The sequence below is a fragment of the Urocampus carinirostris genome, chromosome 2 (genome assembly GCF_059441175.1).
Source record: "Urocampus carinirostris isolate Australia breed hairy pipefish chromosome 2, RoL_Ucar_1.0, whole genome shotgun sequence".
NCBI classification, from domain to species: Eukaryota; Metazoa; Chordata; class Actinopteri; order Syngnathiformes; family Syngnathidae; genus Urocampus; species Urocampus carinirostris.
In genome coordinates, this window is record NC_142350.1 from 44861189 (window position 1) to 44884150 (window position 22962).

At 40.9% G+C, this 22962-nt stretch overlaps 1 protein-coding gene across 1 annotated transcript; it reads right to left on the reverse strand.

Moving 5' to 3' along the window:
- Positions 1 to 6986: 6986 nt before the first annotated feature.
- cited4b (Cbp/p300 interacting transactivator with ED-rich tail 4b) lies at positions 6987 to 11126 on the reverse strand. The gene is made up of 2 exons (XM_088326713.1): positions 10926 to 11126; positions 6987 to 9183 (listed from the first exon to the last, which is right to left on the reverse strand). Exon 2 carries the CDS (start codon positions 9175 to 9177, stop codon positions 8488 to 8490), a length of 690 nt encoding a protein of 229 aa, XP_088182839.1. The 5' UTR covers positions 9178 to 9183; positions 10926 to 11126; the 3' UTR covers positions 6987 to 8487.
- Between the last annotated feature and the right edge of the window lie 11836 nt (positions 11127 to 22962).

Consider the following 22962-nt stretch of genomic DNA (forward strand, 5'->3'; position numbering starts at 1 on the left):
GCTCTCACCTCTTAAAGTGCATCGGAGATGTCATCATGTTATATTATAATGTCACGTTTACGGAGTTGAGTGGATTTTCCAGCGCCAGATGTATTGACTCGAATGTGCTTGTTTTAAGTGTCCTTTTTCAAGAAAGATCTTCTATACTGTGCTGCGGGAAATTGCCAAATGTTATCTTAGCAAAAAAGCAGGCCATTGTTCAGTATTTTTGCTTTCTTCCATTGATCATCCGAGTAAGTGAAACATTCATCCCAATCAGTAGGTGGCAGCAGAGTGCTGTTTTTTTATATACCATCCATGAAGTACTACAGAGAAATACATTTACTGTTTTTTCCGGACTAATAGTCACAATGGCGTATAAGTCGCATGTGCCAAAAAATGCATAATTAGGAAGGAGTAAAAATATAAAGTGGCATTTTGGGTGGAAATTTGTGTGATAAAATCCAACACCAAAGACTTACACGTCACCTAAAAGGCAATTTAGAATAAAAATAAAATAGAAAACACGCTATACTAACTATACTCGTACGTCAGTAACGACATAACATATTAAGAGTTATTCAGATAACTATCATAGAAAAGATGCTCACTAAACTTTTAGTTTTACTCCAAATAAACAAATCTAATAATATTCTAATCCCTTTTACCGGTAAACAACTCCCACAACAAAGAAGGTAGACAATCAGCCGCTTCCTCCTTCCGCTTTGAAAAACGTTTGAAAAACATTGCAGTAGAGCATAAGGAAACGATGTGAAATGTTACTGAAGTCGGGCCGTATGGCAGGGGTTTTGAATGTAATCTAATTAGCTTTTACCTTCCAAAACCAAGAAAAATACATAAAACTAACAAAATAGTAAATAAGAAGTACTATTTATGTTGAATATAGACGCATAGTGTTAAATAACATGATGAATATAAAGGAAAAATGTAATTTGATTTACCCTTGGAGTGACGTGACTAGGGCTGGTATGGTGGAGTAGCAGGTGGATGCAGAGAAGGGAGGAGACGGCGGATTCTGATTAAGTCTGATTTTGAATCTTTGCAAGGATAGTAATGCCCCTGACAAAGGTCTTTGCCTTGATAACCTCCTTATTTTCTCTTTTAAGTATTCATTTTGTGTTTATCATTGAGTGCCATGTTATTTTTTTGTAAAAAAAAAAAAATCGGTACGTGTCTATTAATGACAAAAAAGACTATTCTAATTGTTTTTAAGAATTGCACTTATCTTCATTTATGGCTTTATTCCTTAACAATGCGTGCACCTTCTTCATATTTCCTGAACATTGCAAGGTTTGTTTCCATGGTTTTCAGGTTATCATCATTTTGCTTTTCCCTTTTGCATCACTGCAAGCTTTGGGACCCATAGCCAATAAATACTTCACCAGAAAATACAGTATTGTGTCACCGACTTGCAAAGTCTTTACGAAGCTGGTATTGTTGAGTAAGGAGGTGGTGAAGGACGGTGGATTAAAATTCAAACTGATTTTAAACCTTCCACATGCTAGGATTAGATTTCCTTGCTTTAATCACCTCATTTAAAAAAATAATATGTCCATAGCATAGAATGGGTGCGGCCATGCACCTTAGCGAGGATCGCCATTCGTGTGCTTTCTTTGTATTTTTTGATCATTACAAGCTTCTTTTCCATGGTTATCAGATTTTGCTTCTCCTTTCAACACCACTACAAGCCTTTAGAGCCATACTGAATAAGTACAGCACAAAAATACTGTATTGTATCGCCGACTCACAATTTTTTTACGAACCTTGTACAGTGGAGTGAGTGGGTGGATGCAGTGGGCCGGAGGAGACAGTGGATTCAAAATAAAACTGATTTGAAACCTTCCACTCTTGAGGATTGGAAGATTTCCGAGTTTTAATCCCCTCCTTATTTTCAATAATACTCCAGATCAATTGGTTATGGCCATGCAACTTAGTATTCGTTTGCCTTTTCATATTCCTTGATATACAAAAGCTTTGTTTCCATGGTTATCACGTTTTTGCTCCTTCCTTTAGCTTCTCTGCAAGCCTTGTTACCCGATGAGTCACGCATTTGATTGCTCAGCTGAAAAACTCTAAATTGTTTACGGATAATAGTTCAAACGTTTGTATTCAATTCATGACTCACTTGTAGCACCGTGATTGGTTAGCAACTAACCAATCAGAGCCTCAAGGGGTGCGGGGCACTGCTTCCAGGAGTAATGGTTCAATTTTTGTGAATCAGAGCTCTATGATTCAGCATGCCGGCGGAATCTCTCTGGATTTAAAATTCCTGTTTTACACTTAAAAGAAGCAGTGGACAGACTTATTTTTATTAGGGGGGCTTTGGTCTGGATGTGTGAGGAAATAGTATCCTCTTATAATTATAAAATAAATGCATGATTGTAGACGGGAAAAGCAGAAGGAGTATAGAAAAATGATACTTCCTATAATTAACAGTCTTAAGATATGGCACCTCCATCTAGTGATAGATTGAAAAACTACAACTATAAACAACGGTCAGAAGTAGAAAACATGGACAATATTTCTGACGATGAAACGAAGCTAACAATCAAGAAGAGTATTCTAGTCAAAATTACATATTCAATCTTGGTTTCCATGGTCATCATCAATTTGCTTCTCCCTTTAGCATTACTGCAAGTCTTTGGACCCGCAGGCAAAAAATACAGTACAAAAATAAAGATACTGAATTCCGCACCCCATCCCCCTTCCACGCTTACAGACAGCTTGTGTGTCTTTGGCTAGCTGCCGTCACCAGATTAGCGCCGCACGATTTAAAGCCGGACACTTTGTCCAGAACGCAGGCTGCCCTAATACTCTCTAGGCCCACTAACTAAAAGGAGGGAAGATGCAATTTTATATATTAAAGAAAAACTGACACACCCTTGAATTTAATTGTAATTTTTCGAGCCGCCCTGCAAAATTATTCCAGTGTTAGCATTAGCATGCTACATTCAACCACAATCACACTTAGATGTGTTTTATCTGCAATAGATTTTAAGATTTTGCAACCCATTGTTATTATTTATACTGCATGTTTGACAAAAAAAATCACCAGCGTTAGCATTAGCATACAACATCAAACCATAACTACATGTAGCTTTAAATGTTCTACTACAATTGTATTGAAGTAAAACAATTAGGATTAATTTTGGTTCTTAATACATAAGAGTAGGGTTTACTGCAATACATCTTTTTTATTCTCATTACTGCGTGCATGAAAAGAAAAATCTCGGCGTTAGCTTTAGCATGCTACATCAAACTGCCATAAGGAGTAGTGTTGTCTGTAGGATTCATGTTTATTCCATACTAAATAAATACTCACAAACCCACACGAAAGATAGTTAAAGGACGTAGCCAGGTACAGAGAAACAATGTAGCGAAAAATCTCACTTTTGCAGTATTCTTGACAGATTTCAGCAGTTTGGGGGTTTTGACAAACTACAAATAACATGTGACATTTGAGTTATCTATAGGAGATGTTTTTAAAACTAGATCCCTCCACCTTTTCTTAAAAAAACACAAACAAAATATTTGGGGAGCTGTCAGCGTGGTATCGGCATTGCGCGACCGCATCAATTATTGAAGCGGCTCCACTTCAAAGGAGCCGGCGAATCACAAGAGGCCACAAAAGCGGGGGGCGGGGCCTCCTGTCGCCAAGCAACCTGTCACCTGCCTCCACATGCCAAAAGCAGACATTTAGCTGCCCAGGCTTGCGGAAATGTGCCGCCTCCCCCGAGCGGGAAAGCAAAACAATTAGCTCATTTGAAAAAAAAATCCTATCTCCACAGCTTCACGCGTGAAAACAATTTAAATATGTTTTTCCGTCAGGGAAAACTGAAACAGCAGATGCTAAAAACACAGACAAGTTCAAGCCTGCCCACAATAGTCCCACCTTAGATATCATCAAACTGGGAAAAATGTCTCCATGATAAATAACTTTAAGTCTTGTCATCGCACTTTCTTTTGCTCAACGTGGGTACCGTTGATCTTTTTTTCTTTTCTGTAAGGAGAAACAGCAACAAAAAACATTTTTGGCACGGAATTTGTTTTCTTTCGGGAAGTATAGTCACATTTAGTCCAATTCCGATTGAAATGGTCTTTTTTTTTGTTTAAATGAAAAATATTGAATAACACCCCATCGAAACGAGTGCAGTTATAGAAAAAAAATATACCTTGTTTAATAATCTATCTGGGGCGGCAGTAGCTCAGGAGATAGAGCGCTCGTCTTGGGATCAAGGGATCCCAGTTCGAATCCCGGCTTGTCCGTGTTACATGTCGAAGTGTCCTTGGGTAAGACACTGAACCCCTAATACCCCCAATAGGCAGGTTAGCGCCTTACATGGCTGCACGGCCGCTACTGGGAAATGTGAAGCACACTGTAAAGCGCTTTGGGAAGTCATTGACTTGAAAAGCGCTATAGAAATGCAGATCATTTCATTTTCATTTCATCTAGGTATCATTATTAACATTATCTAATAAAAATCAATTACAAAACCTTATTTGGCTTGATTCTAACATATAATAGAGACATAACAATTGGCTTAGTGAAAGGGGCAGGGGTAGGAATCAACTTATTGAGTTTATTTTATTCTTTTCCGTCATGTATCAAAGACATATCTCCATTTTGCAATCGAATACATGTTTGCATTTATAGGCTGCTTACAATGTGAAACAAATATGAGATCTACATAACTCACATTTTAAAAGGTTTTGTAACATTTACATGACGAAGTCACTGGACAAAAATAGACTTTTTTCTCCATTTTTCATTTTAGGTATTTATAGAATGTTTAATGTGTAAAATAGTTGTATTTTTATTGTCATTATAATCTTTAATTTTCTATTAGTATTATTATACATTACTCAATATGATAATGAATAATATATCAAAATATATATTATCATTTTCACATTTTTGGTAATTGTTTGCATCCTTCAAATTCTAATTTTTTTAAAAATTTACAAGAATTAGTTTTTTCTTAATTTACAGTTCACTTTGTAAATATGACATCAAAGTTTAAATAAATGACCAGAAAAAAATGAGTAATTCATATTTCACACTGTAAATATGCAATAAATGCATAAAAAAGAAATATATTTTCACATGACTGCGATGATATGTATGATATTAATTTATTTTTTTCATTTCCTAAAATCAAAAATGTTTTAAAAATTGAGTCATTTCATACAATTTAATTTACATAAATTTCCTTATTGTTTCATTTTTGTTTTTCATGGTTGTATTTTACCGACAGTAATGCAAAATTTCAGAAAGCAGACTTGTGTAGTGAATATTGTGTACATTTTCCATTGATACCACAACTTAAAACTTCTCTCACTAGCCCTTTAATCCAACAAGAAAACATTTCAGTCCAGGAAAATCTTACCGGATGGGGGCGCTGTTACTTAGGCCAAAAATTTCAACTCCTGCCAGCTGGAGCCCATAAATCCAATTAGAAATTTCTCAGGTGAGTCTGACATTTCCCACAATCCTTTGTGTTGTTTGCACGAGTTCTTGTTTCCCTGCAAGCGTACTGTTTACGAGCTTGAAGTGACTTCAAGCCCCATCAAGGTAAGCAAGCATTCTTTGGTCGGATCAGACACCTAAATGTTTGCAGGACTGCAAGTGAAACTAATGTTGAGTAAATAAAATACTCTTGGCTTTTAGAAGACACTAAACATAGATATATAAGTCAATACTTGAGTATTTTATCTACATTTATGTAAAAACAAAACAAATCCCACCAAGGCTTGATTTCAAGTTGAAGTCATTTCAACCTAATAGGAAATCCTTTGTAAGAAAGGTCTGAAAGTGCAACAATTATCCAACATTGCTCACACCATAACTAAAATATGACCTCAAATTAGCAAAAGGACGATCTGTAATGAAACTTTTCACTATATCCCATTCTTGCTGTAGTTTCAACCCACTTTACTGAAACTTCATGCATATTGTACCCTAAAAACTTCACAACTGACTGCAGTTGCCCACACTTGATTGGTTTAAATTCCTCGCAACTGAAGCAGATTTTGTTTTGGACAAAATAATTTTCTGGATTAAACTTCCGTCACTCCCTATTTTAAAAATTGATTGTTTGATAATTACAGTAGACCCCCGCTGCGGTATTTTCTCCATTAGACCACATAACACAGTCTAAGAATAACGTATGTGTTTGTGTGTTTGTACAGTAGACCCTTGGGATACAGCGTCCTTGCCTTCTGATATGTTTTCACTGTATGGTGGGGAAGATGTTTTTTCGACCCCTTAAGAAAAACATAATCACAAGTTTTAAGATCAATTTTTATTTTTAATCTTCTGTCTCCTCCCCTCTACACCCCTCCCACTAACTCTACTGTACAAGCTCAGATCACATTGCACCAAAAGTAAATGTAATTTTTCCTTTTCATGTATAATTTATTCCCAACCTCTGCGCATTCTGCACATATATTACACATAAGTAGTGAATACTATATGCTCTTTTTGTCATGTTAATGTATTTTTCCGAGGTACTGAGGGTTTGAAATGCATGAGCTGATTAGCATAGGTTTCCATCTCCCACTCTACGTTGATTTCACTTTAAAACTCACCTCAGAATGGAATAATTGTGTATCCCGGGATCTACTGAACAGATGGTCCTTCGCATTTCTGAGAACCAAACACCAACATTCAAAGACGTGCCAGGAAACCTATTTCTTGAAATCCAAACTAAAATGAACCACACATTTATAGAAATCAACAATTTGGATCACAACCAAAGATGGGAACTCGTAGGAATGGGAAAACGTAGAAGATCCTTGAAAGCGTCACGGCAAAAATCCACGGGAAGAACTCTGACATTTTCCAGGAACGAACAATCATCTCCGAGCTCGTAAATATTGCATCACGTTTCCGTGGCGACAGCGGTGTCCCCTCACCCGCAGGTTAAACCTCAGCACTTAGCCTGGGGGGGAGGTTGGGAGGATACACAATAAACAGAAAAGCAGGCTACGCTTCTAACCAGGCCATCTTTATTGATCCTTAAAACCTTTTTTTCACAGAGATCCCAAAGATCCCCCCTCCCCCTTCTGCCTTTATCCGACCACTAAACAAGAAAAAGAACCCCGATAAACAACAATAATAATAATTATAATAAATAAGAATCTGTGTGATTTTAAGGCGGTTCTACGTCTCCTTTAGGACACAAAAAACAGTGTGGACATGTCCAACAGTACAAGCAGTTGATTTAAAAAAAAAAAAAAAAAAAAAAAGGAATTAAGGCTCCTTTTTGGACCTTCTGAGCTTATTCGAGTAGCAAGATAGCGGACTGGGATGCGGGGGTCGATCATAATCTGAAATAAATACACAGTGATATTGTTCAGAGTGGCTTGGGGACATTTTTCTTTTTTTTTTTCTTTACATTCACGTCCAGGAAGTGAGGAGGTGGAACTGGAACAAGACCTCGCCCTTGAGCTGTCGCCCCACCCACCCTGTAGGTCCTCGTCCAACGCACCAGGCGCTGTCTACTTCCTCCGCTGGGCAGTCAGGAAAAAACAAAGGTGAGCTCCGGAATCAGCAGCTGGCAAAGCCCAGGATGAAGTCTAACTCGTTCGAGCCCAGGAAGAGTTCCAACAGATCCTGGACCTTACTAATGCCACCAAGTCCTTCAACCAGGTGGTCCGAAAAGTAAGGTTGGCCCTCGGTCCTGGACTGAGCAGGTTATTGTTTGCTGGCAAAGTCCACAATGAAAGCTAACTTGTTCTGGCCCAGGAAGATTTCCATCAGATCATGGACCTTACTGGCACAGTTAAATCCTTCAACCAGATGATCCAAAAAAGAAAAGAGAGCTGGACCTCAATTTCAGACTTAGCAGCTGACGATTTGTTGAAAAAGTCCAGGATGACGTCCAAATCATTCTGGCCCAGGAAGAATTGCTCCTGGACTTGCCCAGTGCCGGTGACTCTCCAAATAGGTGGTCAAAAAATAACTAAACTAGCCTCTGATTCGGCTTCAGCAGCTGACGGTGACAAAGTCCAGGATTAAGTGAAACTTGTTCTGGCCCAGGAAGACCCAGTCGAGTCCCAACTCCACCAATTCCATGACCTACCTGGCGGCATCGACTCTCTCAGCCGGGTGACTGAAAAAAAAAAAAAAAAAAACTAGACTAGCCTTGGTTCCAGCTTCAGCGGCTGACTGTGCTAGACTGCTATTTGCTGACAAAGGCTGAGATGAAGTCTAACTTGTTAAGGCCCAGGAAGAGTTCTGGCTGCTCTTGAAACTGCATGGTGCTGTCGAGTACCTCAACCAGGTTGTCCGATGAAAAAAATAGTAGACATGTTCTGGACTCAACAGCTGACAGTGCTTGGGCTGCTGTTTCCTGACAAAGTCCAGGGCGAAGTTTACCTTGTTCTGTCCCAGGAAGAGTTCCAGCAGTTCCTGGACCTGCCCAGCGCTGACGACTCCTTCAACCGGGCTGTCTAAAAGGAAAACTACTAAACTGAATTTTGGCCTCAGCAGCTGACGGTGCTGGGCTGCTGTTTGCTAACAAAGTCCGAGATGAAGTCAAACTCGTTCTGCCCTAAGAAGAGTTCTGGCAGTTCCTGGACCCGGTCCAGACCTAACTCCACCACCAACGAGGTGAGCGCTTCCTCATCGATCATGTCTGCGATGTCCATGCCATTCAGTGCCAGCGCAGGGCCTGCCATGTGCTGCATGTTTGCCAACTGAGCTGGGCTAACCCGATACTGATTTCCCGGGTTACCCATGTGGTTGGCTCCGCCTCCACCACCCATGGACCCCAACGGGTGCCCGTGGTACTGAGTGTTCAGTTTTTGCAACTGCATGCTTGCCATCAACTGCTGCGACGTCAACCCTCCGTTCATGAACTGGTTCTGTTGGTGCTGCTGGTTCTGTTGGACCTGGTGCATGTGATGCTGTTGTTGCCCGTTGTTGTACATCATCTGGTGGTGGTGCCCCATCTGTTGGGCACTTATGCCCCCGCCAGGGGGCGCCATGGCCTGCCGCTGGCGCATGTCCATGCCTGACTGGGCGTAGTGCATCATCTGGTTAGCCGGCACGGCCCTCATGCCCGCCCCCTGCTGGTTGTGCGGCGCTGGGTGTCCGTTCATGCCCATCCGGTAGGCGTGGAGGCTGGCGCTAGATGAACCGTGGTTCATGGGCATCATGAGGTGGTCTGCCATGCCCCTCTGTGGGGAATCACAACGTTGTTAAATGCGTGTCAACTTGTACGCTTTCCCTGTTTTTGAAAAGTTTTTACATTTCAAATTATAAACGGTGTATAATTACATGATTTCGCACAAAACCTCATCTCTCCCGCCCCAAATAGAAAAACTTAAAGCATTAACTCTCTGTATTTATCTGTATCTTCTCTAGTCGGACCACACTTCACTATGCCTATACTCGCCATACGGGCCACCCACACATTCAATTACTGTATAAAGGAAGCAAGACTAGGAAGTGGGGATGCTTCCAGGATGGGTGGACCAAATATTGTCTAAGCCACTACTACGTTTTAATGGGGATTTATCATTCTGATACCTTTCCCGAAGGCTTGATGAGCTGTGCCAATAACTTTATAAACGTTTTTTTAAAAGTAAAACTAAAAAAAAATTATATATATATTTTTTTATTTTCGTTGTGGCACTCAGGGACAATGCTTCTTAAAACATATTTAGTATGTAACTATTGGATCCTGAAGGAGTTAAAAGACCGTTCCTTGTTAAATTGGCTCTAAACCGGATTCTCTTAGTCACTGGTAGACAGTGTTGAGAGTCACGCGTTACAAAGGAACACATTCCCAGAATGTTCTTGATACAGTAACGTTGTGAATAAAATGTAGTACATACAACTGACTGTCATAAAAACACGGTGCAATTTTTTTTTAAAAGCAGATGAAAAATCGTGTCTTCTACTGTTAACTGTTCTTCCATCGCTTTTAAAGTGTCAATCTTCTAGGAAGACAACGCTGAATACAACAAACGGGAAGGGTGTGCATGTTTATTTCTCAATCAAAAGAAAACTAAAAATGGTGGCGTTGTATGCTTAATATCTCCCTTCGGATATACTCCCTGCCGTATATACTCACAAGCTGTATATACGATTATAAAATAAAAATGGTCAAATCAGGGGGCACATTTACATACACGTGTTTGGTTGTTTCTCCCTAGTAGGGGGTGAGAGGGTGCATGGTTTATACAGGAGCAACAAACCAAATCAATCAATGGGGCAAATGTAAGGACAGAATTTACGTTAAAAGTGTGCTTTATTCTGGTCTTTTTATTTGTCAAATTATTTTTGCAATACACCATGCCTGGAGAGACAAGAGAACGTTTTGGGCCTTACCCAGAAACGGAGAATGATGAATTTGAGTGGTTTGAAGACAAAGGACAAAATGGATATGGAGTGTGCTAAGTGTTCGTTTGCAGCTCTCAAGATTGCACAACCCAAGGTTGGTCCATAGCTTGGTGTACTGTAAAGTGTTTTTTTTTTCCCATTTTATTATTTGGCAGTTTTAGGGGGTTGGCTTCAATTTGAGTATATCCACACGGTAATTTGTAACGAGTTACTTTCTGAGTAACCTACTACTTTTGTGCGTCAATAATATTGGATGGGGGGGCAGCTACGCAGGTATTTTAGCAAGATGAGACGAACCCCCCTTTTGAAAATAGCGTTCAATGCAATGGAGCGAGAGGTGTGCAGCGTGCAGGGAGGGAGGCAAACGCAAGGCGAGGGAGGGGGGTCATTTTCACGCACGCAAGGTTGCAACAAAGAAGCTTGACATCATGCAAGCGAACCCGATCCGATTTCGAAACCGAACAATGAAAAGGACACCGAAAAGGACAAACGAGGGGGGGATGCACGGACACACACGCGCGCGTGTGCACTCGTTTCTACGCGTGCAATTGAAAAAGAAAGAAGCGTTACGTACCGTTTTCCTCCTCAATTAAAAAAAAAAACAAAAGTTAGTCCGCTTAGGCTCGGAAAGACCAGGCCCGGAGGGGGCGGGAGGTCTTCTCAGTACGCGGGGCTATGCGTCGTCATTTCGGGCCGACAAAAAAAGAAACTAATCGGCGTCTTTTGCGGAAACGTTGCAGCTCGCGACTGACAATTTTCTGGGTCAACTCGAGGATTAGGCACGTCCGCGAAAGATCCCGCGGTGGGCGGGGCAATAGGTGGGGCTAAAAGGGAGATACTCGTTTCTCATTGGTTTGTCTGGCTTCATTGTGCAGGGGCGTAGAGGGGAAAAAGCCAGTCTGGGGAGATGTCATTTAAATACACTCCTCCTCTGATTTTTTATGCTCTTCAAACTAAATTCTAAAAAAAAAAAGAAACACTGTTATGCGAAGACAGAAGGACGAACGGGTTTTGTTTAAATTTTTGCATGTAGAGTACACCATCTGTTGGTAAAAATAATTCACAAATTAGAGTAGAACAGAATTATCTTTGATTGTCATTGTATGAACGTGATGAAACATTGTATACAACGAGATTAGACGCGGCACCCCAGGGTAAACATGTCGTCTATACTATATAGAGAAAAAATATAAAATATAGAGAAAAATAAGACTTTACGGTTAAGGAGGCAAAAGTTCTTACAACATAATGCTTAGAGCAGAGGTTGGGAACCTTTTTGACCAAAAGAGCCTTCAAAGCAAGATCCACACCATCCATTTTAAACCAAATAAATAAATAAAAATACACATTGTTTGCGGAAATTTCACAAAATACCACAAACAAAAAGCATACTAATGTACAATTTCTAATCGAGTGTGTTATATGTGAAAAGATCCGTCCACACCTCGCTCACCCATTATAATTTCTCTGGGTGCTTGGCCGGGGTTTTTCACCTGTATAGTTTGTCCCTTGGGTTTTCATTATGTAGAGTCTCAACAGTGAACATGGATTGCGTAATGAGCATTAATATAAATAATTCCTAGGAGTCGTACAGCCAAAAGTGGGACTGTTGGAGTAACACAGCGAGTGTAAACTGAGTTCAAATTTTGCCCTATATATCCGTGACAGAATAAATATTTCACTGTGTTTCATCGCCTTTTGCATGCTCTAAAATTGGAAAGTCACAGTGAAGATGACCGTATTTATTTATTCTCCAAGTTCATGAAAAGAGCCACACGTCTCTGACCCCTGGCTTAGAGACCAAATTATGATAATAGTGTAATGGAAGAATAGTGCATCATAACAATAGTGCAATAACATTAGCAGCAACAAAACTTCCCAATCGAGTTACAAAATAATTTCTGTATTGCGCCCTTGTTCAGGGTGGTGATGGCTCCGGAAAAAGAAACAATTCTTGTCGAAAGAATTCAATCATACTCACCAACCCGACTGCTGTATGCTTTAGACTACCGCTTTTATCCCCTTTAAAACTCCAGCCGATTCTTTAAAAAAAAAAAAAAAAAAATTACCACTTTTTCAAACTAAAACAACTACTAAAACATCTTGATTTAGAGACCAGTATTTTAGTCTGGGGTTGCTCTATTTTTAAGCTATTGGTTTGCGTCAACAGCACCTCCCATAATGCCTTTCTCCACTTCATTCAGTTCGGAACTGCATTTGCTTCATGAAGATATTGTGAGTTGTCTATAAATTTTCGACTGTTGTTGATATGCGTCCTAAAACCTGAAGTATTGCTAAAGGTAGAAGCAAAACACAATAACAGTAACAGTATAAGTAATAGGGAGGCGATTGAAGGACATTTTCTGAGGGCACAACGATCATTACTAATCTATGTACTTTAAGATTTTAATAAACTGAGTTTATTTTGGCGATTGCAACTTGTTTGTTGCATTAGACTGCGTCTACTACAGCCACCATAATCATCAATAATCTCCCAATAGTGCTTTCTTGTCACCATTCACTCTGTAAAAGGCTAAAATTGAGCAGTGTACCAGTTAAACGCAATTTTTTTTTTATCATGACCTTACTCAAAGTACAACATACTCGCTTCTGTTATTTGCATTTTACTTGTTGCTTTATCACTTTGTGTTCCAACCGGCTTTTCATTAAACACTTTGATCCCTATTTTTTTTTTTTAAATTGAATTTAATAACTGAACCCGTTTAAATGAGCATCGAGTAATATGCCTGTCAGTTATGCATCACTTATTTTCTTTTTTTTTTTTTTTTTGTGAGTCATTGCCAAAAAAGTATTGCATTTATGTTTATTCTTTGGGGTTTTGGCCCCAAATTTTAATGCCAGTACCAAGTTGCATGGCTATAACCAAGCAACATTGCGCACTGTTAAAAATCAAAGAGGCAAAGAAAACTTCCAAGGGCATGACAAATTTCAATCGATACAATATAACATTTTCAATACTTTACACGGATTCAATAGTCAAAAGTAGGTCGAACAAGATCTCATTTGCGGTTTTATTTCGTAGATGCGGTCGACTGTTATTGATTGATTGATTGATTTGCTCATTGTAACTGATTATTGACTTGTAAACTAGCTCTACGCTGTTCATGTGAAGTTATTTTTCTTTCCCAGACAAAAAGGATTGCTTCCAATATGGCGCCAATTCTAAAAGTAGTGTATGACATTGTTATTTGGCGTGGTTAAATGCCAAATATTTTAATAATTAGTATAAGCTGACACGTGTCCAATGACCTTTTACATGACGTCTTGTTTGTTTTGTTCCTTAAAAATATGATGTGATCCTAAGAGAACGCCCGTTGGTGAGGGCCTCAGTTCGATTTTTGGGTTGTTGGTGCCCCGATTTGGAGTGTCCTTTTCCCGGAGTAACAATGCTGGCAATGGCGAAATTGAGGAACGCTTTCCCACTATACTTAAACGAAAAATGGCAACAATCAATGGGCGTATTGGTTGAAAAAAACATACAAACAAAAATAAAGGGACTAAAAGTAATACATACAATTTCAAAACAAAAAAAATATTAAAAATAGAATATAAATAAACGAGCAGTACATTAAAAAGCACACTACAAATAATGGATAATAAGATTAAAATATATTAAAAGTAACTGAAATGAAAACATCATTAATAGAAAATAAGACCTCAGTAAATGCTAAAAAATAAATCAATGTATTTTGAGAAAAAAAAAAAACTAATACAACTAATAATAAATTCATTAAATAAACTAACTGATGCAACAAATGTAAGAATTCAATAATAAATAATAAATGATTTAACAGAAAACAACATTTTTAATAAAACATTAAAAATAATCTTTAAATATATTATGAAAAACAAAAATTACCATAATCGCAAAGAATCAATACATAAAATAACAATTTCAAAATTACATTTTGAAAAATTTTAAACATGTATTGATAAAAAGCAAATCAAGAAATAAAATAGAAGTTAATGAATACTGAAAACATGTTTAAAAAAATAATTGAAAAAATACACGGATTTTATAATACAATCAAAAAATCTATATATAAAGTGATTAAAGACAAAATAAGTTAATTTAAAAAAAATATATATTTTTGAATTAAATGCATTTTTTAAAAACTCATACACTTTAAATAATACAATATAAAATTAAATCCTAAAACAATTGAATAAGTACTTTTAATTTAAAAAAAAAAAAGCAAAAATACAATAAATTTGACGGGCATTCTCCCTAGGCAAGGTTGTTGGGGCTGTGGTTTGTAGAAAAAGCGCCATGGATCCATTTGGGAGTGTCAAAGAGCCGCATGCACCTCCAGAGCCGTTTGTACGCAATGTGGTAACCTGAGGAATCAAAGGCAGGTTTTACACTTCAAACACACAACCAGGAGACTGCTTTCCAGAGTTGAACAAAAGAAGGTTAATTGACTACTACAAAATGATTCGGGGAAATGGGGGATGAGGTCCAAAAAACAAAAGGTTCTTCTCCGATCGGAGGGAGTCTTCCTGTAATAGGCGTCAGGGAGCAAAAGGTTCAAATTATATCAAGCCTGCCTTCCAGTGCTCCCTGAAAGGTCAGAGTTCCACCCATTCCTGACTTCTCTGAAAAAAACCGATTTCCTTTTCTTACTTTCCCCAAAAAGATTCAGCCATTGGTCAGTTACCCCATCATTTTCAAGGGACTGGTGTTCTCTCTTCCTCACCTTGGTCATAATCTCTTCTTCTATGGGTTTATCGGCGCTTGGCATCCATCTCTTTGGTGCTGTACCGCCCCCTATCACCATATCCTCGTCACCATTCCACTACTCCAATCCCATCAAATAGTCTCTCACTACTCAGAAAATATAAAAGAATCCTCCGTTGAGGCCCACTGTTGGAGTTTGGCAATCGTTTAATTGACTCTCCTTCTCTTGCTTTTTCTTCTTGGGGTTTAACGGTAGTTGGCATCCATCTTTTTCGTGCATTACCGTCCCCCCTATCACCACATTCACTACCATTCTCTTCCCTACTCAAATCCTGTTAAAAGTCATGTCATGTCCTCCCGCACTACTGAGAAAACACTCCTCTTCTCCCTGGGTAGTTGTCCTTAAAACTAGCTTTCTGGGTTATTAGCAGATTGGCCTCAGGGGGGGGGGGGGGGCTACCTTCACACAAAACCTAGCTGAAGACACTCCCGGAGGCCTAACGTACAGCTGTTTAAAATTTCACGAAAATCAGTTCAGCAGTTTTGGGGCCTTTAAAACACATACGAATATACACAAACACGCACACATAGATCGGGATTTATAAATACATGTAGCTTGGATTCAGATCGAGTTTAGATGGATTATATTTAGATTTTGGAACAGAACTGTCATTGGGTCAGGATAAAGAGGCGGAGCTACCAAAAAATTCAAGTTGTGTTGATTTGTATAACCTTAATCACAAGAAGTCTTCACGAGCTGTACACCCTACAGACTACCAGGGGTCGCTAAACCATTTGACCCAAAGAGCCATAAAAGCTAAATTATTCATTTTTTTTTTTTTTTTTTTGAGAGACAAAACTTCCAAACCTCTCTCCAGACAAAAGCTAATTCCCTAGCATGTTTTATTTGACACAAAATGGTCTCCAAGTGGGACCGGTGTCCTTTCTTTCCAAGTCATTTTCATTTCTGTGTCCTCATTAATGTATTGTTGGATTAACAGCCGTCCGTTTTTTCTAGTCCATGTCGCTAATTAACTTTTTGTCTGAAGAGCAATTTGACTCAGAGGTGGGCGGGAGGTTGGCTTAAGTCCTTAATGTGGGGCGGAGATGGGGGTGCGGGGGTTTCAATCTTGCATTATCTGCTGTCACTAAAGATGAGTCAGGCCTCGGCTTTGCGTCATCTTCCTCTCCAAAAATCGGCGTGCAATCATCGCCTGCTGTTTATATTCTCGTGTGATGCTGACAAGCTCCGCCCACTCAGCTCTCGAATTAGGAATCAATGAATGGCTGGAGGAGAGTGGCCATGGTTTTTTGCGTTGGCTCCACCCACAAATCTTTGCAGCTTTTATTCGAAAGCTTGTCACTTTTTTACATTTTTCTCTAACTTTACTTGGGATACAATACTGATATTCAGCTCAGATCATTTTCAGATACTGATACTATCTAATAAACTAGCAGTAGGAATTATATACATGCTATTTTTTTGGTTTTCTTTCATTAACTTTTTTGAAATGGTCACTGACGATACCGAGATTCAGCTTAGAGTATTTTCCAATGCTGCTACTATCGATTCAAAATCAGTAAAAATTATGCATGCCTTTCCCCCAAATGTTTAAAAATGTACAAATGTACGGCTGCGGCTGCATCTGCTCCCAACAGTTTCTTACATTTTGGTCAAAAACCCCAGTCTTCGACTCAGTTTTTGAGGGCGAACAAAGACAACTCTAACTGCAGATTAATATACGATCGCAGTTTTTTGCTGAATATGCGAACATCCAGAAATCCAGCGCTCGTTGCTACGATCACTCTGGAGTGTTCACTTAGCCTCGGAGTGCTACGTCAACAAGACCCAGCGGCCTACAAAGCAGCGAAGAAAAGTGGCAAGAGGAGGCGCTGTGACCGGAGGAGGAAGCGAGGTTGTCGGGCTGGGCTAACGGCTAGGCTGAAGGCTAAACCCTTCAAAACGCCTCTCCCATCCATTTTCCTCTCCAACGTTCGCTCCCTGGACAACAAACTGGACCATTTACAAGTGGAACTTACATCGAACCGCGAGATGACGAACTGTTGCGCTTTAATTCTGACGGAGACATGGCTAAACTCATCTATCCCGGATGACGCTGTTAGCATTGTGGGGCTAACTGCTTTCCGCGCTGATAGAAGCGGCGAGCTCACCGGTATGAGCAGGGGTGGCGGACTATGCATTTATACCAACAACTGGTGTAGAAATGCTAAGATAATCTTGAATCACTGCTCACGAGATATTGAACTTTTGACGGTGATCTGCAGACCCTTCTACCTACCGAGGGAGTTTAGTGCTACCATCATTACTGCCGTGTACGTGCCCCAAAGCGCTAATACTAAGGAGGCAATGGACGTTCTCTATCGAACTGTGAGTGAACTGCAGCATGCTTACACCGAATGCATTTTTATTGCGGCGGGGGACTTTAACCAGGCCAACATGAAAACAGTTCTCCAAGATTTCCACCAGCATGTCGACTTTGCTACAAGAGGTAGGAACACATTAGACTTGGCCTACACAAATATCAGAGGAGCATACAGAGCAGCCCACCGCCCCCACCTTGGCTCATCAGATCACCTTTCTGTTGTGCTAATTCCTGCATACAAGCCCCTGCTGACCAGAGAAAAACCTACAGTGAAGCAGGTGAGTGTGTGGACTGAGGGGGCAATGGAGGCACTACAGGACTGCTTTGAATGCACAGATTGGGACATGTTTAAATCGGCTGCCACTTACAACAACAAAATAAATATAGATGAGTACGCCATGTCTGTGTCAGCCTACATCAGTAAATGCGCAGAAGACGTCAGCAATACCAAAACCATCTGCACCCGTGCCAATCAGAAGCCCTGGATGACTGCTGAGATACGCAAAATGCTAAAGGCATGGAACCTTGCCTTTAAATCTGGTGATGAGGAGGCGCTGAGATCAGCGAGGGCTGACCCGAACCGTGCTATCAGACTAGCAAAGCGATCGCACAATCAAAAAATCCAGGGCCTTTTCCTCAGCACAACCAACACCAGGGATATGTGGAAAGGCATTCAGGCCATCACCAGATACAAGCCAACCACCGCCCCAGTGCAGGACACTAGCATGAACTTTCTGAATGACCTCAACAACTTCTTTGGGAGGTTCGAGGCACAAAATGGCACCCCTGCAGCGAAAGCGGTTCTACATCAGGACAAAAGAGCACTCCTCCTGGACTCAACTGACGTGAGGAAGTCCCTGAGAAGGGTCAACACACGGAAGGGTCCAAGCCCGGACAACATTCCAGGGCGGGTCCTTAGGGAGTGCGCCGATCAGCTGGCTTGTGTACTAACAGACATTTTCAACACCTCGCTAGGCCAAGCCACAGTACCATCATCCTTCAAGATTGCCACCATCATCCCAGTGCCAATGAACCCCCAGATCTTATCATTGAACGATTACCGGCCCGTTGCACTGACTCCCATCATAATGAAGTGCTTTGAGAGACTGGTTAAAGAGCACATCACCTCCAGTCTCCCCTCCTCACTCGACCCCTTTCAATTTGTCTACCGGACAAACCGCTCCACCGGGGATGCAATCTCCTCTGCGCTTCACCTGAGCCTGACACACCTAGAGGAGAAGAACACCCATGTGCGGATGCTGTTCCTCGACTTCAGTTCAGCATTCAACACCATTATCCCACAACACCTGGTAGACAAAATGAGACTCCTGGGTTTCAACACCCCCCCTGCGGAACTGGCTGCTGGACTTCCTTACTGACAGACCCCAGTTAGTGCGGATTGGTCAGAACATCTCCGATGTCATCACCCTCAGCACGGGCTCCCCCCAGGGCTGTGTCCTGAGCCCCTTGCTGTTCACCCTGATGACACACGACTGCGTCCCTAGGTTAGCCACAAACCACATCGTGAAGTTTGCGGACGACACAACAGTGGTGGGCCTCATCAGGGACGACAACGACCTGGCCTACAGAGAGGAGGTGAAGCAGTTGGTGGGCTGGTGCAGGGACAACAGCCTGGTCCTGAATGTTGACAAAACTAAAGAGATCATTATCGACTTCAGGAAAAACCAGCCCAACCATGCCCCACTTCTCATCAAAAACAAGGCTGTGGAGGTTGTCAGCAGCATCAAGTTCCTAGGGGTGCACATCACAAACAAACTCACCTGGTCCGGGAACACTGCATCACTGGTGAAGAGGGCACAGCAGCGCCTGTACTTCCTGCGGAGTATGAGGATAGCCCACCTGCCCCCACCCTCCCTCATCACATTCTACAGGGGCACCATAGAGGGTATCCTGACCAGCTGTATCTCTGTGTGGTGTGGAGGCTGCAGCGCTTCCGACTGGGGTAGTGTGAGGAGGGTGACGAGGACAGCAGAGAAAATCATCGGGACTTCTCTCCCCCTCCATTCAGGACATTGGCCAGAAGCGCTGCCTATCCCAAGCTAAGAACATTATCAGGGACCCCTCTCACCCCCATGGACTGTTCACTCTGCTAGCCTCTGGGAAGAGGTACTGCAGTGTGCGGTGCAGGACCACCAGGTTCCACAATAGTCTTGTCCCCCTGGCCATTAGACTGTTAAATGGTCAATCAAACACATAGTAAATCTAAACTGCTGCTAATCTGTACATCTGTTGGTTTTGTTTGACTTTTTGCACTACTGGCAGTTCTTTATAGCTAGCCACTCCTTGCACATCTGTTTCTCTGCACTATTGTACTCACAGTGTTATTGTTACAGTGTTATTGTTACTGTTTACCTGACTTGTTTACCTGACTGCCCATTTTGCACATCTGGTTAGCTGCTCCTCTTGCACTATTTGCACTACTGTAAAATACTATACATAGCCATAATTATTTAGTATATTATTAGTACTCAATACTCCAACTAAATACAACATTTTATTTATATCTGTACATTCAAGGAAACTGTGCGGGTCAGATGTATCGACATTTCGTTCTGTATACACGTGTACTAGAACGACAATAAAGTAGATCTGAATCTGAAAACTTTCGATCCAATACCGATATTCAGCCCGGCCCCGTAGTATTTTCCGATACTGACCTTATCCAATCCAACATCAGCAGGAACGACACAGGTTAGGGTTTTCATTTTCATGCTCGCATGGTCTCAACTTTTCACTTGTTATACAATACCAAAGTTTAACACAGACTATTTTCTGATACTGACATAATCCACTACGATATCAGCAGGAATTATACAAACTGGGTTTTAAAAAATTTCTGAAATTTGCTATTTCTGATCTGAAATCCTTGGAAAAGTAAAAAAAAAAGTCAATGTGAGGAGATTTGGCATACGTTTTAGGAGACGCTATACACAAAACCGATACCGATATTCAGCCCAGAGTATTATCCATTCCGATAATCAACCCAAGGTAATTTCCTAATTAATTTCGATGTCATATCAAATTTAATATCAAGGAGAATCATACAGGCTGGGATTTTTTTCTTTCATCTATTTCTAAAATTTTCACGTCTGATCTGATACAAATATTGGGCCTGGAGTATTTTTCAAAACTGATATTTCAATTTCAATTTTAAGTTATGATTGGATACCGGGCGGCACACCGGATGAGTGGTTAGCACGTTCGCAGCACAGTTCTGAGGTCATGGGATCAAACTCCTGCCTTCCTTTGCGGAGTTTGCATGTTCTCCCTGTGCTTGTGTGGGTTTCCTCCCCGACTCCCAAAAAAGACATTCATGTTAGGTTAATTGACCGGTCCGAATTGTCCCTAGGTGTGAATGAGCGAGTGAGTTGTCTGTCTCTGTGTCCCCTGCGACTGGCTGGCGACCACTTCAGGTTGTCCCCTGCCCACTGCCCGAAGTTAGCTGGGATTGGCTCCAGCACCCCCATAACCCTAGTGAGGATAAGCGGTGCAGATGATGGATGGCTGGATGGATCAGATGCCGATATCCTGCATGCAGTATTTGTCTTATACTGAATCTAATGTACGGGACCCGATTGTCTATAAAGGCATCAAAAGATATAAATGTATTACTACAAGCTTAATGGCCTGGCGTTACCGGGCGTTTTACTTGGGAATGGTTCGGGCAGTGCTTTGTTGAAAAAGTGCCAGAGAACCACTAGGGAGTACCAAAGAGCCGCTTGTACGCGAAAGCATATGTTTGTTTGTTTGTTTTTTTGTGATTAATCGGGGGTAACTTGACACAGAAGCTAGCTGAAGACACTTCCAGAGGCCTAAAGTACAACTGTCTAAATTTTTATGAAAATCGGTTCAGCCGTTTTAGATTATATAAGCTACATACGAACACACACACATCAGAATTTTTAAAGTAGTTTAGGTTGAAATTACATTTGATTTAGAATATTTATATAATTATATATAAATATTTTACAAGGATGATGATTGATACCACAAACTTAATATGGAATGCACCGCTAGTTTCTCAAGTATATCAGAGATTTTGCATAGTCCTGATGATCTTGTGACGTGACACCACTGAAGTTTATGCCAACAGTTCTTTGTAGGGTCCAGAGAGAGGTCCTGATGGTTTTGTACACCATTTGGTTTGTCACTTGGGCTAAGTAGCTGATGCCTAGAAGTGTTCTCTAGCATCACATCTCCATGGCCGGAAGTTTCCATTTCAGTTTTGCTGTGAGAACCATGTCTCACAAGGGTAGAGGAAGATGGAAGTAACCAGTGCTTGCATGAGTCTGATCTTTGATTTCACTATGTTCTTGTCCCTCCAGAAGGGTTTAAGTCTGGCAGTCGGATGTGGTTTGAGCTATCCTAGCTGTGAGGTTCTGACCCCTTTTCTGATCCGAAATCTGATATTTTTGGAACCGAAATCAGACTTATATCCGATTGTCAGATTGGGATCATCATTGCACCCCCACCCCTAAACTTAGCCCGAGTGAGCAATTGACGTCCGTTTGCCTTTTTTATTCGCCCCAACTGGCTGGCTAGGAGGAGGCTTCCGATTGGCGCGTGTCCCTCACCTGGGCGGGGTTTATTAATTCCTCTAAAAATGACAAAGGGCTGCCCGGCCCACGTTTGCTATATTGTCTTCCTTGAGTCATTCAGGGAGGGGGCAGGTTGGGGGATGTTTCATTTATCCTCAAGTGGACAACACGTGCATCTGGCGGGGAAGCGTCGATACTCTGCAAAACCGAACGCATCGATGCGCAGCTGTAGCTACACAGCATGGCCTAGAATAGCACATTCCTCTCTGTGCCCTCCCCATCATAAGCACCCACTTGCTAGCTCACATAGAGAACAAGTGGACGTGCAAACAAGCACCAGAACGCAAAAAAAGGATATTGTCACGATCCAAATGTAGACACAGAATAAAAATTAAGGGTTTATTTGCAGAAAAGTGTTATAATGTACAGAAAAAGGAAGTTAACTGGGATCTTCAGAGTTCAAAAATATCAAAGCTACCCTAGCACAGGCTAGACAACTCCTCTCTGCCACATAAAATTGAAACGCTAACTCGATATAACATAAAAAGACAAAAAAAATAAGGAAGAATATAGTGGGACGCTAACCAATTCTAACAACGAAACACAAAAAGCTGCAGGGAGCATACTCACTTGGGAATGTTCCCACATGAACCAGCTTTACCAGAACAAATCAAGAAAGGGGATGACACAAACATTCCCAAATATAGACAGAACAAACATAATGACGATGAGACCCTGTAATTTAACACCGATTTGCTGTAACTGAACAAAAACATGAAAAGACAACACGGCCTCTGTTGGGGCACTGATTTCTTCTAACAGAACAAAACGTAAAGAACAAGAAGAGCGTCCCGAAAAACCAAAGAAATATCATCCAGACCGAACAAATCATAAAAGAATGACCATACATAATGGTGAATTTCAGATTGAAGAACAAATAAAAGGCAGCAATGCAGACTCTAACAAGCG

Coding starts and splice junctions, on each gene's coding strand:
- cited4b (XM_088326713.1), bottom strand. CDS start 9,177: ATGGCAGACCACCTCATGATGCCCATGAACCACGGTTCATCTAGCGCC.